Here is a 17,328-nt window from a genome sequence, read left to right as displayed (position 1 = left end):
ATTTTTTCATCGTTGATTTCTCTTCATTCCCTTTACATGGGCACCTGCACAGAGAGGATCGTTGGCCAGGTGTCCCCAGAAGCATTATTCTCCAGACTACAGACGGAGGGCGAAAAAGCAGAAGCTGAGTCAGAGGTTAGTGTCGAGTTATAATGTATAAAATAAAAATGTACAGCAATTACAATATTTCTCAAATCTTTTCAACCTGTGTTCAATGAATGAGACGTTAAATGTTCAAACTGATAAACCCAGCATTTTCTGTTTCTAATTTGCAAGGCTGTTAAATTATGGGTAGTTTCCCCCTTTTCACCCAATATCATCGGCCATCCCCGCAGTGAAACACTTGTATAATTTGTCATATTTGCAAGGAGATACCGTATATTTGTATACTCGCATATAGGTCGCACATCTAGTTTGTGGTTTAAAAAGTAGGTATTTTAGGTTAAGTCTCGCATAGGTCACGCCATAATATGGGAGCATTTCGGGCAAATTTTTGGACCAATTTTTTAATACCAGTATAAGGCTAGGTTCGTACTGCAGGTCTTTATGCACAATTCCAATTTTTTGTCTTATGTTATTTTTTTGGGCGTGCCCGTTCAGACTGCCTTTGTCCATTGAGCCCGTCCGGGCATTACGCATGCTGTAGAAGAAGCTATTTTTTGTGTGGTGCAATAAACAGCCAGGCCGGCATCCTCTACTTACAAATTCTTTTATTCTCTCAGTTAAACAGAAGAAGGTAAACATTTAATAACAGTATGACAAAACATAACAAAACAGCATAGAACAGTAAGACACATTGAAAGTACAGTACCCCTCTCTCTGTTCACCTTTCGGTCACTCTCCGGTTCAAGGGAAGGCCCAGTTTTTAGGGCAGGTGTACTTTAAGTCTATATGCAAATCAACAAGTGAGCCCACTCCCAATGGTCATAACAAAGGTGGGAAATACTATACATTGAAAGGCTACCAAAAAAAGGAGATTTGTTGGGAAATAGGAGGTTAAAGACTGTCCACATATGGTCACAGTTCACAAGAGTAAGTCAACAGTTCTTACTTACACGTCAGGGGGGTCTTAAAGTAGGAGCTGAAAGAACCCCTCTCTCTACACAGGTCAAAGAAGGTCATAAACACAGGTTAAAGAAGGTTATAACTACTGGTGCACGATAATTATTGGTCCAATAATTATCGGTCCGATAATAGGAATTATGACGTCATCCCGATAAATCCAATAACATTATTAATAGGACCAATAATGTGTACTGTACTGACACTCTAGCATGGGAAAGCAGTTGACCATTTGCTGGGCATTGCTCCCACCTGCTGGTCAGATTAATTGGCTGCATCTATTTTTTGTTACAGTAGTTTGGTTCACATTACACGCTCATTCACATACACATTGCGGTGTCTAGCGGTAGCATTGACAATTGTGAATGCTTTCTGGTATGTTTCGGCCTCGGAAATATATGTCTGTAAGTATTTTATGTCTACTATAACATATGGATGTGCAACATATGTTTACTTATGTGGTTAAGGGTCATATGTACAGAACTTAATAAGTTGTTGTGTTATAGAAGCCAGCCAATTCTTTAGTAGCTCAAGCTATTGTGATATGCTATGCTTATAATAGTTGTGTATATACAGTGGGGAGAACAAGTATTTGATACACTGACAATGGGAAAACCCATTGGCAGTGTATCAAATACTTGTTCTCCCCACTGTAAGTGTATTGTGCAGTTAGTTGTATATTGAATATTAAATATGTGTATTTTTCTGTTGTACTTTCACAATATTAAGACGAGTGTCTTCCCATAAAAGCAAGAAAAGACCAAGCCTTGTGGTTTATGGAAGTGCCTTAGATGGCTGTCGGGCAGTGCAGAAGTGAAACGCACTGTTTTGTTCATGTCGTTATGAAAAATCTGGTGAGGTCAAAGGCAAATCTATGTTGACTCCAACACTAGTTTTTTTTTTTTTAAAAACCTCCAGGTGTTCAAAAACTCAGGTTATACATTATAAAAAATTTATATATTTATTATCGGTTATTGGTATCGGCTTTGAGGAGCAGGAAGTTATCGGTATCGGTTCCAAAAATGGATATCGTGCACCCCTAGTTACAATCCCCCACCCCCAGGCCAATTAGCCACAAGCTGAAAAATACTGGAAGTAAATGACCTACATAGAACTACACATTGTTTCAAAGTAATGTAAAAATATATACAGTATGAAATATTTATCTAGAACGCATACTATCTCACAGTCCGACACGTGCTGATCAAACTGACCTGCATGCTCAGAAGCATCAAAACAAATGACTACACATGCTGGCTGTACGTCATTCAAGGGCACAGGTGTAAAACCGATTCCACAAAGGGCCAAGTGGGTGCTGGATTTTGTTCCAACCGATACCGTGCAGAGAGTTTAACCAATGAAGTTCCTACTGAAACAAGCAGTACCTGACAAAGTTTAACTAATTACACATGTAAAAGATCTGATTGGTGAAAAGGTGTCCTCTTCATTGGTTGGAAAGCAAACCTGCACCCATTTGGCTCTTTCTGGAATCGGTTTGACACCTGTGTTCTAGGGTGATTTGGCACACAGGGAAAAAAAACAAGCATTCTCAGGGTTATTCCCCCCATGCCCCATTTTTATTTTAATTATGACTTGTCAAGCCCGCCTCTTCCCTAAAAGCCGAGTTCAAGCTAGGCACTAACGCTAAGGTACAGCTCCATCGCTGCCGTCCTCCGGGCCTCTTGCTCTTTGCTGACGTAATTGCTGCATGAATTCCGATTTGGGAGACTTGATAGTTCAGACCGCAGCCACATTCTGGAAAAATGCGGCCTAGATCAGATTTTAACCACATTCGAAAGTGACTTAGATCAGATTTGAAATAGTCTACTTTTTTGCAACCTGTCCCATTCAGACTAGCAAGTTAATGCCTGACTCGAGTCGGAAAAACACAAAAGAATCGGATTTGTGCATTAAGACCTGCGGTATGAACCTGGCCTAAGTCTGTAGTCTTTGTTTCTTAACTCTATTACTGAAACTCTTCCTTATCATCATGGATGGAAGCCCTCAAATTCCTCTTTTTGCATGCTCCATGAGCACCCTCTTAAGGTCGCCTGTTGACATTGTTTGTTGTGAAAGCCAAGATGGCTGCACGACATATACAGGGCACTGATTTTGGTCTGTATTTCTTCCTTGAGCAAGTTTTGTTCTTAAGTACTGTTGGTCTAAAGTACAGTGCATATTTTTGTTGCTGTCCAAGATGTTGTAATTTTTATATTGGACATTTTTAGATTGTTTTGGACGTAACTTGTCTATATAGTAAGCGTACATGGCTAATGCTAAGTTGTACGCGTTTTCATTTTTACAACTGTCTAAATTGAGCAATGGTCACTTGGTCGACATATCAGGCGTATAGGTTGCACCCGCATTCTTGGGCGAAAAGTTCGGTTTAAAGGGATCCTCTTAAGACAAGTAATTCCTAAAAGATAAATGTTAGTATGAGTTATAGTAATTTGATATTAAAACCCCTCTTAATGTTTTTGTTTTAATAAAGTTTGTAAAATTATTTTAAGTGATAGGTCGCCATTCTTGTTACGTCGCAGTGCGTGACGTCACTGGTCCCGTTGCCGAAATTCCAGCGTGTCACTCGTTAGCTCTCCCAACTTGTCGTCAGTTCTACCCGTCCTATTTGAACCAGATCTGAAAAGTGAAGAGCTGGACAGCACTGTCTGTCGTTCACAAGACGAGCTTCAGGGAAAAATGAGGGCAGCAAATACCTGATAAGACAAAAGTTGGGCAAAACTGGTGATGCGAAAGAGTGCTATTGGGAGCGAGAGTGTATGCTGTCCGGTTTTATTAGCAGATATTCAAGGTAAGCATATTGCGTTTTCAAACTTATCCCAATATAATTATGTAGATTGTTAGCATCCAGAGCTGTCGTGTGCCTTACATACAGTACAGGCCAAATAGCACACCTTGTGTAATCCATGTCTTCGACATTGTAATGCGTGGTAGCTAGGACACGTGTATAAAAGTACCAAAAAGGGGAGAAGCTTCCACTTATGCACATTTATTCACAAAAAATAATATTTCCACCCTGACCACTCTTCACTCGGGAGCTCTGCAGTACGCAAACACGCGTTCCCTGACGAACTCCAACATTGTTGTAAGGTCCACGTCAGAGTCGCTGTCGTCACTGTAGCGTGCCATAGTGCTTTAATTATGTAGTATGATTTGGGGAAAACTCCCACGAAGAATAGTCAACAAAAAAGATAGCAATAGTAATCCAAATCCACGTTTTTCACTCACTCGAAGATCCAGGAATTAGACCGATACCATGGCAATGTCGCAGCCGCGATTAGGCCGTCGATTCCACAAAATAGACTGGTCCGAAAAGCCACTGTGGGACCGACGAATTAAAAAAAAAAAAAAAAGGACAGATCCGAAACCAATATTGCAGATGCGGGGGGACTGTCGGATCCAGAAAATAGATGGATCCCTTACTTGACTGAGGATCCAGGAAAAATGTTCAGGCGCTAGTTGTAACGCGTGGTGGGTAGGATACGTGCATACAGGGACCAAAAAGGGGGATAAGCTTCCACTTATGCACATTTATTCACTAAAAATAATAATTCCACCTTGACCACTCACTTCACTCCCCTTGTTTCCATTTGACTGGAAATTGCCTCCAAAAGCAGCACATAGTGGCATTTTACTTCGCGAGTTTAGGCAGCAATAAGCAATTGTTGAACACGAACGATACCAATGACGTCATCACTGCGAGCCCGCAAACCATGGTGCCAACTAACGGTCAAAATATGGACTAAATATTATAAAATAATACCATTGATTTAACATTTCATGTGTTTGTAACAACATATATTAGTACAAGAGAACAATTGTGGTTTATTAGAGCCTACATGTATTTAAGTTAGAGGATCACTTTAAAAAATTGCAACCTATATGCGATTATATACTGTAATACTAATAATATTTAGGTGAAATTAATCACATTGTGCAGATCTGTTGTAAGCAACTATGTGCATTTCTGTCTACAGGTCCTAGCTGATGTATTTCTGGAGGGCTCTCTGCCATTGGACTCATTCCTTGAACGCTTCCTTGTACTACGTTCAGTTGCTCACAAAAGACGTGTGCTGATAGAAAAATTCCAGGAGGCTATGCAACACAAAACAGAGGCTATAACGCCATCAGCACATATCGGCTCTCCTGATGGAGCTCCTAATAATTTATGGAATCCACAGACCGAAACGGCAACAGCGAAACATTTGCATCAAGGAAACACCAAATGCCTGAACTCCAGCTACGTTACTGCCTCCCAACCACTTTCTTCACCTGCAGGTGGTCCCTGTGTTCTCCCCTACCCTCCATGTCAATTTGTTTCTTCCAACGTTTCCCCAGCAGTATCGTCAGGCTCTGGCCCTGCCGTTCTCTCACAGGTTCCGTCATACGCTGGCTCACCTTTTGCCCCGGAAGGGAGATGCGTTGGCTTCGGGTCAGCATTCAGACCTCCCGTTTCTCATCCAACTCAGTCGTCTTTCCCTGCTCCAAACCCAGGATCAGCTTTTGGCCAATACACAGCAAGCCACTCACAGAGCAATACTGCATCTTCATATAATGATGGAGGTTACAATCACCCAACCAGGTCTGCTTTCTCCAACTCTCAACCACCAACTGGAAGACTGTTTTGCAGACCTGGATATGGAGTTCCCTAATCAATCTCCATTCGCGGATCTACTGTTTTATTTTTTTATTATAATCATTTTTTTTTTTTTTTTTTAAATAATCCTTAGTTGCCTTTCTTTTTACATACATTGTCCAACATTACCTGTCAGGCTTACCAGACTAATTGCATCCGCCTCTGGTTTTTCCTTTTTTGTTTTGTTTTGTTTTGTTTCGTTTCCAAATTTCAGATGGTAGAGTGTATAAAGCAACACTAGGTAACTTTTCAACCTTTATAAAATATTTTCATAACATTTGTGATGATATGTCGACTGACAACTAGTTGAATGACATCTCTTATACAGTGGGGCCAATATGTATTTAGTCAACCACCAATTGTGCAAGTTCTCCTACTTGAAAAGATTAGAGAGGCCTGTAATTATCAACATGGGTAAACCTCAACCATTAGAGACAGAATGTGGAAAAAAAAAACAGAAAATCCTATTGTTTGATTTTTAAAGAATTTATTTGCAAATCATGGTGGAAAATAAGTATTTGGTCAATATCAGAAGTTCATCTCAATACTTTGTTATGTACCCTTTGTTGGCAATAACAGAGGCCAAAAAGTTTTCTGTAACTCTTCACTCTTCGCTTGGTGAAAAGAAATCCACTGTGGGAGCAATTATTAGAAAATGGAAGACATACAAGACCACTGATAATCTCCCTCGATCTGGGGCTCCATGCAAGATCTCACCCCGTGGCGTCAAAATGATAACAAGAACGGTGAGCAAAAATCCCAGAACCACACGGGGGAACTAGTGAATGACCTACAGAGAGCTGGGACCACAGTAACAAAGGCTACTATCAGTAACACAATTCACCGCCAGGGACTCAAATCCTGCACTGCCAGACGTGTCCCCCTGCTGAAGCCAGTACATGTCCAGGCACCTCTGCGGTTCGCTAGAGAGCATTTGGATGATCCAGAAGAGGATTGGGAGAATGTGTTATGGTCAGATGAAACCAAAATAGAACTTTTTGGTAGAAACACAGGTTCTCGTGTTTGGAGGAGAAAGAATACTGAATTGCATCCAAAGAACACCATACACACTGTGAAGCATGGGTGTGGAAACATCATGCTTTGGGGTTGTTTTTCTGCAAAAGGACCAGGACGACTGATCTGTGTAAAGGAAAGAATGAATGGGGCAATGTATCGAGAGATTTTGATTGAAAATCTCCTTCCATCAGCAAGGGCATTAAAGATGAGACGTGGCTGGGTCTTTCAGCATGACAACGATCCCAAACACACTGCCAGGGCAACAAAGGAGTGGCTTCGTTAGAAGCATTTCAAGGTCCTGGAGTGGCCTAGCCAGTCTCCAGATCTCAACCCCATAGAAATCTGTGGAGGGAGTTGAACGTCCGTGTTTCCCAACGACAGCCCCCAAACAACATTGCTCTAGAGGAGCTCTGCATGGAGGAATGGGCCAAAATACCAGCAACAGTGTGTGAAAAGCTTGTGCAGAGTTACAGAAAACGTTTGGCCTCCGTTATTGCCAACAAAGGGTACATAACAAAGTATTGAGATGAACTTTTGGTATAGACCAAATACTTATTTTCCACCATGATTTGCAAATAAATTCTTTAAAAATCAAACGATGTGATTTTCAGTTTTTTTCCCACATTCTGTCTCTCATGGTTGAGGTTTACCCATGTTGCAATTACAGCCCTATCTGATATTTTCAAGTGGGAGAACTTGCACAATTAGTGGTTGACTAAATACTTATTTGCCCCACTGTTTATCCTGAGGTGGTCTGTATCGCTCTCGCAAGCACTAATTAAATGTCAGGAGGGTGGCAGGAACCCTGCCAAACAAAACGACTGCAAATGTGCTGACTACTTTACGCCATATGTCACTTCCCCCCTCCCCATTCATTATAAAGACAGAAGTCGATGCGAACGCTTTCGCGGGAATTCTGCAAAGATGGCAGAGCAACAAAAGAGATAAAAAAGCTTTGTCCAAGGAGGGAAATAAGGGGGTGGCTACCAGGATACTAGGGGTTTGCTATCTCAGACACCCCACGATTCGATTCGCTTACGATTCAGGGTGCTACAATTTGATTCTTTAAACATGATCACGGTATTGACGATGATCACAGTTAAGTAAGGAAACAAATTTTGTCCATTATTTATTTAAAATATCCTAATGATTCAACAGGAACGATGGAAACATGCCCATACAACAAAAAGCTGCCTTTAAGCTGCTTATTTATTTATTTATTTTTATAAGAAAGTGCAAAAACATTAACCATTTTAAAGGGAGCACTTATTTCTTTCAACAATACAATAATATTTACACAGATGGAATGAATTCCACATTTTCTGGAAACCGTGTCTTTAGAAATAAGACGTCTTTTACCCAATACACTTTGTTTTCACAGATTTCTGTACTATTTCGCATGTTTGTAGTGTTACCGCTGTACTTAATCATGGTTTTACACATTCTGCATATGAAATACACGTTAGTGAATTAGCTAATTAGCTTAGCGCTCGGCGCTAACTATTAACACAAGTACAAGAGGGTTCGTGTACTCACCTCTTATGGACGCACACGGGTCTTAGCAACACACTCAGGACATTTTTCAATTGACATGGCTTGAAACTAAACCTGGCCATCTGAAAGACAAGGAGCAACGAACTATCTCTCTTCCCTTCTCGCTATAAAAAATAACGTGCGCACAGACGCGCTTCTGTCCCTGCCTGTCTCATACACAAATTTATTTTCTAGTCTTTTGAAAAGGAGTAAATCACTCAGTTACAGGCAGCATCCATCATAACGTTGTGCGTGTGTCCGTTAAAGGTGGCAGACGTGTCTTGAATTTCTTCCGCGACGATCGGCTGTCATAAACTTATGGAGGAAAATCATCGTTTTTCAACTTTTATGAATCGTAATCCAATTGTCACATGTTGAATTGCGATGCATGTAATAATCCATTTTTTGGAACTCCTCTACAGGATACTCAAGTATAAACATTGGCCCAGCTTTCACCCGCTGACGTGAGGCCCCCCGGCCCCACCCAATCAAACTGGTCAACGCTGACTACTTCAGGTGGGGTGTGTGGTTTAGCCACATTAAGTCTGTTATTTAGCTACAACTGGATTCATTACCTTATTCATCTTTCACACAGCCGTTGGAAACAGAAATGTCATTTAATCCATCTGCAGGCGACAGGGAGATAATGATTTTACGACACTGTGCGGGTGTGTGCTGGTCCTCATAGGAAACAGTCTTGCTTAAGGCAAAACACTACCGTTTTTGTCCACTGGCGTCGCTCAAATCAACCAAAACTGGAAAAATTACCCACTATTGCTTTAAATAATAGTGTGTTGGTTTTCTTTTTCCTCATAACCCCCTACTCAGGTTGTTCGCCATCCTTAGTGGAACAGACATTACCTAGCATAAATGACCTTAGTGTGAAAAATGATTGCTCAAAAGTACTGTATTTATGTATGCAAATCGTGACTTTCTTTGACCTCTAATAGTAAAGACAATAATGTTTAAACACACAAAATGACACCACTTATGAACACAGCAATTGTGTGACGTCATTGATGCGTACGCACATAACAAAACACGGGTGCATGGGAGGATGGGTAATATTGATGTCACAAGATCGGGCAGGCAAACTTGGATACTCGCATTAGATTGGCTCAAATCGTACTGACATTATTATAGTCCACTCCCACAGATTATTGCAGATTTTAACGAATACCGCGGGAATCAAAACAGTCCGCGGAATACAAAGCAAGGTGCAAAATATTTTACATGTAGTTTTCATCCCGGCAGCTTCCTGTCATGGTAAAATAGCACCCACTACTGGCTCTGATTGTTATGAAACTTGAAGAATTTTTTTTTTTTTTTTTTTTTTTTTGATGCAGTTGCTCACTTGAGTGGCCGGGAAGGGACAGGCAAATTGCAAATACCACCTTTGTGATCATTTGTACTTAATTTTGCTACTAGTTTCGTTGAAATCTATGTTCTGCACTGTATAAGTGTTTTTTTTTTTTTTTTTGTTGCATGCAGAAGACCTATTTTTGACAACATTCAGGTCAAGTGTATAGATTGCACTTTGTTTAAAGAGGCACCAAAGTCATTTTTCAATATTTTGAACAGTTCTATGTAAATGATGAAGATAAAAATGGGAGTATGCCGTGGTTGACGTGTGTTGTTTGTGTAGTTTTATTTGATTGCAATCGCGTGAAGTTGTCCTGAAAATGGTACTGCCCTCTTCGTTCTTCTTCAACACCTACTGATATCTGAAGCACTGAGCGCTCTCGGAACTGAGAAAAGCTGGTTCTATAATGTGCCGCGTTAAGCGTACAGTATATAAATAAAGCATTATTTAAATCTATACATGTGCATTTACTGTGGTTAAGTAGGGTTTTTTTGCTCCCGAGCCGATCCCGATCGTTTTAGTTTGAGTATCTGCCGATCCCGATATTTCCCGATCCGATTGCTTTTTTTTTTGCTCCCGATTCAATTCCAATCATTCCCGATAATTTTTCCCGATCATATACATTTTGGCAATGCATTAAGAAAAAAATGAATAAAACTCGGACGAATATATACATTCAACATACAGTACATAAGTACTGTATTTGTTTATTATGACAATAAATCCTCAAGATGGCATTTACATTATTTACATTCTTTCTGTGAGAGGGATCCACGGATAGAAAGACTTGTAATTCTTAAAGGATAAATGTGACTTTGTATATTGTGACTAAATATTGCCATCTAGTGTATTTGTTGAGCTTTCAGTAAATGATACTGCAGCCGTTTAACTTCTGCCCAAATGCATGATGGGAAGTGCAACCGTGACTGCACGTAGGGGCACCAATTGATATATCTTCTCTGCGTTTGGAAAGAACATAGGGTGTTAAGAAAATGATCAACTACTAACTTTCTTCCCCACATTATTTTTAATTGCTGAGAGAGGTATTGTAAGGCTTTAGCCACATGAAAAATGGCTCCAAAGGCTGTCAAAATTCCCTCTACTCATTATATGCTGCCTATTAGCGCTATCTATAGGTAAAACGGTGTCTTTATAGATTGAGCGCGACAATGCGTGAGTGGGTCGTGCAGCGCATGCATTAATTATTTAATGTGATTAATTTAAAAAAATTAATTACCGCTGTTAACGCAATAAATTTGATAGCCCTACTTTAAGCCAAAACTACTCTGGATGAGTGTAAAAATTTTTGTAACGTTAAATACAATTACAAAACAAAATATATATATAATTTTTTTTTAAAAAAGGCATGTCCGATATTTTTTTGCCGATTCCGATACTTTGAAAATGACGTGATCGGACCCGATCAATCGGGACATCTTTATGGTTAAGTACTATGTACTTCTGTTGAATGACCAATTCATGTCTTTTTCACTTCCCCCACGACCTCACGAAAATGTCGGCCTCCTTGCCTGGTCCACAATCGACTTTCATCTGCAGCAACATAGCTCACTGACTTGTGGTATTGGTAGGTTCTTCAACCAATGCACACTAGCATTTGTTACAGTGAGAAGCCGATGACGCTTCGCACTATGTATTGTGCCACGTGGAACAAGTCCCCTTTGTGAATGTTACTTCTACTAATTAATCAATTTATCTCTAAATATATTTGACAGCCAGCCATTCTAATCCAAATTAATGGTGCCCGTCACCGATTCACCATCGAAGTGAAGTTTGGAACACTCTGTCTCGATAACTGTGGGAGTGTCGCAACTCTCTTTCTACATCTCTGACTCTAGGGTAACCAAAGTCCATAGATATCACAAATAGAGAGCTAGATGTGAAAAATCACAGTCTATGGCGTTAGTAGCCAAAAGCCATCTTAAAGCAGTGTACTACTGTGGTGGGCTTTGTAGGAGTGAACTTAAATACTTTTAACTTGGCAAAATCTTGATGAATTTCCAAGCAGTTTTGTTTATGACAGTGGTGGATCAGGTACTTTTTTTTTTTCTTTTTTTCTTAACTTTGGTAAAAGTATAGATACAGGTGTAAAAAAATGACTGAGGTAAAAGTACAAGTATCTAAGAAAAAAAATTTAGGTAGTAAAGAAGAAGTAAAAGTACCAAAGTACTTGAATTTCCAAGCAGTTTTGTTTATGACAGTGGTGGATCAGGTACTTTTTTTAAATTTATTTTTTTAACTTTGGTAAAAGTATAGATACAGGTGTAAAAAACTGACTGAGGTAAAAGTACAAGTATCTAAGAAAAAAATTAGGTAGTAAAGAAGAAGTAAAAGTACCAAAGTACTTGCTGTAAAATTTACAAGTAAAACGACAAGAATTTTCTCCAGATGCAAAAATGTAATATAAATATTAATATACATACAGAGATCTCTGTCAATATCCAAAGACAGAACCAGAAAATTCATTTACTGCTCAGTTTTATTTAAAATTGCAGAATGGAAAAAACAAGCAATATTGACTGCACTGAAATAAGCTCAGAAACTCCAAAACTTAATGGCAGATTGCAAGGACCTATCAGGTGCATACCGCCACCTACTGTACAAGAGTGTGCAGGACCCACCTGAAGGTGTGGTACTCTCACTATTGGCCAATATCTTGTTCACCTGCCTAATCTTGCTTGTACTCGTGTTGCTGCTTCTAGTGCTCAATAACGATACTGATGCACAGGGTTTGCCGATTGTGCCAGAGGCATGGAAACGAAACTATCAATTCAGAATGAAGAAAAAAAGAAAACACAAGTAACGTTATTCGAAAAGTGGAGTAAAACGTATAGGTACATGCTGTAAAATGTAGTAAAAGTAAAAAGTACTACTTCATATTTGTACCTAAATAAAGTACAGTTACAGTAACGAAGTACTGTTACTTTGTTACATTCCACTACTGGTTTAATACAACCCGTATTAACGTGGCTATGATTCAGGCTAGATGTTGAGAAAATATATAATTATTTCTGAAGTATTACGTTCATTTATTGCTTCTCTGACGTTTATGGGAAAAAAATAAATAAATAAAAAAATCGGTTTAAATTTGCGCAGTTTCAAAAAACATGCGCCAGTGTCCATCGAATGGCACTGAAAAATGGCCGACAAGTGATAACGGCCGTCCCGATTGGCTCACTGATCCTAGAGTCATCTAGCTCTGAATATAAGATATCTATGAACAAACTCTGGAGGAAAACGCTAGCTCTGAACCGGACATCTATCGATCCATCGACTGTCGAACTGTTGCTAGGCGTACACCGATAAATATGCCGTTTCTCGATTTGCAGAGCAATTTACCAGCGAGTTCTTTCCACGAAGAGTTCCTGAAAAAGCTGTGTTCATTTGCTGCGGGTGTTTTGGGAAAGCCTGATGATGTGAGTCATTTCACAATTTAACAGGGAGACACCAGATTATGAAATGCATTCTAACAATATTCTGTCAAAAAATAATCAATGCACATTTTAAACTCCCAGCCTTGTCAACAACTTTATTACTCTCAGTCAAATGAATAAAGACAGTTGTTGGGAAAGTTTATAATTCTGCATGAACTGGTTCAAAGTTTATTTCACCAGTATTACAGTTATTCTCAATTGCTCTGGTTCGTTTCTCAGATTAGAATTAAAATTCTCAAAACTACTTGTACAATCCTCACAACATCGTATCACTAGCACATAAAAAAAAGCAGTTTCTCATTTCTTTGAGCAAGTTGCTGATGTTTTTGTACATCCATGCAAATAATTTTGTACCATTGTCTGCTGTTTCCTACATAATCAGTTGTATCTGTCATGATGGTCAAAATGGATGATGATGGGTCTCTACTGAATAGTCTTACCTCCCACAACATTTAGTAATTACTTCATTGCATAAGGCTTTACATGCAAAATAGATGAACATGTCAGAATACGTCAACATGTCTGTGCCTTGTTCTATGCATTTTCGTTACTTATTTTACCCTGCCAAAATCCTTTGTTTTTGTTGTATCCATACAAATACTGAATACATTTGTATGGAATTTTTTTTTTTTCTACTGGTGGAAATAGCCTTCTTGTTTTGTTGGAAAAAAAAAACTTTTATTTTTTTTGTGAAAAAATATATTAAAATAAAAAATGTTTTTTTTTACCTTTTAAAAGGTAAAAAAAAAGAAATTGTTTTCACTGGTGGAAACGAGCACCAGTAGGTTTAAAATAAATAAATAAATAAATAAAAATTTCACTGGCAGAAACTGGCACTAGCAAGTAAAAAAAATGGGCTTCTTGTTTTGTTGGGGAAAAAAAAGTTCTCATACTTTTTTTTTTTTTTTTTTTTTTTGGTGGCGGGAATGGGCTTCCATACAAATGTCTTCAGTATACAACAAAATTTCAGAATTACAGCTTTTTAATCATGTTTTTTTTTACATCAAGATGCACTAAAAAACCCAGGAAAGATTACCTTTTCTTTGAACCCACCCTGAATTTCCGTGCAAGTTGGATTTCACTTTTTAAGTCAAAATTTAACTAAAAATACTTTGTATTAAAAAACAAAATACATTAAAATAAAAAAATAAAATGCTCTACTTACTATTTACCATCACTGCTAAGAGACAAATGGAGACTCATTGTTTTCAATGGTTCATTTGAAAACAAAAGCGGTAAATGTATCGTTACGGGGTTAAGATTAGGCAGCTACTATCTGTTCGTAGGGTTTTTGATCGGTGATAGCAATGATTTATCTGTTGTTCTTTCCAGAGAATGAACTTGATGGTGAAGCCAGGGTTACCAATGTGGATAGCAGGCTCAGGCTCTCCCTGCGTGGTGCTATCGATTTCTGCTATTGGGGTAACAGACACTGCTGACAAGAATAAGGAGCACAGTGCTAAGCTCTTTGGGTTTCTGACTAAAGAGCTTCCTCTAACTGAAGACAGGTGAGTACCAGAGCTTGCTGTTTTTCTGAATATGCTACACTACTTGATACCAACACCTATTGATCCCTGAAGCTCATTGTCATTATACAGTAGTAAAACAAAATTGAGGAGCTCTTCTATTTACAGTGCAAATAGTAAAAACAGAAATCTTAAAATGTACAGTCGTTAAATCTATTTAGTAGGGGTGTAACGGTACACAAAAATCTTGGTTCGGTACGTACCTCGGTTTTGAGGTCACGGTTCGGTTCATTTTCGGTACAGTAAGAAAAGAAAATGCAAAACATAAATGTGCTAGTTGTTTATTACACACCTTTGTGCTTTCAACAATAGGAACATCAGCCTATACAAAGCTCAAATTCTGCTCAAAAAGTAGCGGGTATTTAAAGATAATCCAACAACAATTTACCTTTAAGACCCTGCGTATTGGTCAGCTTTCTTTCTGAAAGAAAGAAGAAAAAAAGTCCTATGCTAAAGAGAAAACTAATCCAATGACAAAGATTTTAACATGTATTTTACAAATGAAATGCCTCAAAGAATCATTTTTTTTCTTATGAACGGTTTTCAAAAGCTTTATTGGTGGATTTTCTCAAGTTAAAATGCCACACAAAAATTAGTAAATTTAATTGTGTAAGCAGGATCTGTGTATTATTCTTATTATTTAATTACAGGTGTTTTAGCTCATTTCAATTTATTTTATTTAAATGGGCTATTATTTATTTTATTATGTGCTTATATTTTACAAATGTGATGTAGTATTCATTCACTATATTGTATATTTTATGTTGTATAACTTTAGTTCCAATGTGAATATTAGTTCCTACTTGTTTTGTTGTGGTAGGAGGGTTTTGTATTGAACACGGGGCAGTATTTGTTATTATTATAGCAGAGAAGACAGCAGTAAATCAACAAAGACAAGTCAACTGTGCCCCGATCTACCACTCAAGAGATCTGATGGACTCAAAAAGTGGGTTACGATTGCATATTAGTTTGAAAATCGACCGGATCCACTGTATTTTTACACGAGTGACTTCTGGTCTGCCCGATCCTAGCTACCGGTAGTAGTATTGACGCAGGAGGGTCGCGTCTCGCGTCAAATAATAAACTCTGCCTTTCTTTTAGCGTGCGTCGTGTTGAGCCGCTTCTGGGACGCGTCTAACACGCGGCCGCTCTGCGACTGGTGTGCATTGACTGATTGACTTTAATGCCCGCGTTTCACTGCGTTCTCGCGGCGGCCACGTTGGCGCGTCGTTGACGTTTCTGGGTTACACTGTATATACAATGTATATACCTACCGTGTTGGTCTTCATTATAGTAGAGAAGATGGAGTACATATAATCTACACAAAGAAACTGTAACCTGATTGACTCACAGCCTCGAAAAGTAAGGGTTACATTACGTCAGAAACTCGTTTGGTACGCCTCTGTTCCGAACCGAGCACCATGTACCGAAACGGTTCAATACAAATACATGTACCGTTACACCCTCACTATTTACATTAATTGCAGCACCTTATGCATTCAATGCGGGAGGCGTGGGGGGACTTGGCATACCTTCTGGATGTTGTGGAGGTCCAGCATGAAGCGGGGATATCATGCTACATTTGCATTTTAAAAAGTTTAAAATTTTCCCCGTACATGTTGGAGGTTTGTAGCTGGTATCGGGTGCTATCAAAGCTGGTAATAATGGTGAAAAGTACCACGGCATATCCCATCGGAGGTCCTGGAGGTGATTTGTGGAAATAGAGTGGTCCGTAAAAGTTTTTGAAGTTTCCCAGGGAGGTGTTGAGGCTTTGCAGTGGGCTTTGGGTGCTCTAAAGCCGGCAAAATAGCCCTCTGAGGTCCTGAAGGTGTTTGGCGGGATAGAGTGCCCCATTTTTGGGGGGAAAAAATATTTTTTGAAAAATAGGTACAATTCCCCCGGAGGTTGTGGGGGTTTGTAGCAGGCTTTGGGTGAGCATCCAAAGCGGATAAAAATGGTAAAACAACTGCTAAAAATTAGCCCTGTGATTGAAATTCCCCAATAAGACTCATAAAACAAGAGGCTGGGCGAGGTTGTGATGTGCGCAGCTAATCAGCTCACAGGATAACGCGACTCTTATTGGGGGTCTCGTTTGTCGATCACCATAGGCAAGGCTGCGATGGGGCTCATTGGGGTTTTCATGTATTAGTCTCGCGCCACGGGTCTTGGATGAGTGCCCGTGGGTATGTACAAATATCCCCAAGTCATGTATGCTTGGTGCGAAACATTCTCTTCTCAAAATGAAATATATTTTTTTAATGAATTCTTAATGAATACTTTAAAAAACCCGTGATGCACTGAATCTGCAAAACGTGAACTGCGAAATAGCAAGAGATTACTGCATTTGGATTTGAGATTTCATTTTTATTGATCAGGTTTATTATTATCATTAGTTTACATCAGAATAACATGGTATTTTAGCAGAGTGTGTGATTACTTTCATACCCTTTAATGACTAATTCGACTTTTCTTCATATTATAAAAGCTTGCAATTGACAGCTTTACTTTTTCGCAGGATTGTTCTTCAGTTCCACAATTTGGAGCCTCACCAGGTTGGGAAGAAGGGAACAGTGATGAGCTTCCTGTAAAACATTCCAAAAAAATGTGTAGAAAAAAAAATAAAGTTTCAAACATCTTTAAATTTCCAGAGTTTTACTTCTTTTTTTTTTTTTTTTAACTTGTCCAGTTCAGCATTGTGGTTGTTCATAAAGTTTTATTGAG

The 17,328-nt window shown here is 39.0% G+C and overlaps 2 protein-coding genes across 9 annotated transcripts in view; both read left to right on the top strand.

Annotated features, from left to right (window-relative positions):
- Positions 1–10,089, top strand: part of vps37c (VPS37C subunit of ESCRT-I) — a 36,916-nt gene extending 26,827 nt beyond the window's left edge. For 6 of the 8 annotated variants that reach the window (XM_057843903.1, XM_057843901.1, XM_057843907.1 and 3 more), the window contains 2 exons: positions 53–135; positions 5,058–6,085. In XM_057843903.1, the coding sequence (XP_057699886.1) occupies positions 53–135; positions 5,058–5,732 (758 nt within the window). In that variant the 3' untranslated portion in view covers positions 5,733–6,085. Of the gene's footprint in view, positions 1–52; positions 136–5,057; positions 6,086–8,688 lie in introns of those variants that run through there. The other 2 variants (XR_009064189.1, XM_057843908.1) reach the window with 2 other exon arrangements.
- Positions 10,090–12,859: 2,770 nt separating this feature from the next.
- ddt (D-dopachrome tautomerase) lies at positions 12,860–17,273 on the top strand. The gene is made up of 3 exons (XM_057843502.1): positions 12,860–13,063; positions 14,414–14,589; positions 17,123–17,273. Exons 1-3 carry the CDS (start codon positions 12,956–12,958, stop codon positions 17,193–17,195), a joined length of 357 nt encoding a protein of 118 aa, XP_057699485.1. The 5' UTR covers positions 12,860–12,955; the 3' UTR covers positions 17,196–17,273.
- Positions 17,274–17,328: the final 55 nt, after the last annotated feature.

This window comes from Corythoichthys intestinalis, chromosome 8, assembly GCF_030265065.1.
Source record: "Corythoichthys intestinalis isolate RoL2023-P3 chromosome 8, ASM3026506v1, whole genome shotgun sequence".
NCBI classification, from domain to species: domain Eukaryota; kingdom Metazoa; phylum Chordata; class Actinopteri; order Syngnathiformes; family Syngnathidae; genus Corythoichthys; species Corythoichthys intestinalis.
The sequence above is the reverse complement of the archived record's forward strand: the minus strand, read 5'-3'. Positions and strand labels throughout refer to the sequence as shown.

What these genes read in the sequence shown, in the direction of transcription:
- ddt (XM_057843502.1), top strand. Translation starts at nt 12,956, where the DNA reads ATGCCGTTTCTCGATTTGCAGAGCAATTTACCAGCGAGTTCTTTCCAC. An exon ending in TTTTGGGAAAGCCTGATGAT is followed by an intron (nt 13,064 to 14,413) that starts GTGAGTCATTTC and finishes TGTTCTTTCCAG; the next exon opens with AGAATGAACTTGATGGTGAA. An exon ending in CTTCCTCTAACTGAAGACAG is followed by an intron (nt 14,590 to 17,122) that starts GTGAGTACCAGA and finishes ACTTTTTCGCAG; the next exon opens with GATTGTTCTTCAGTTCCACA.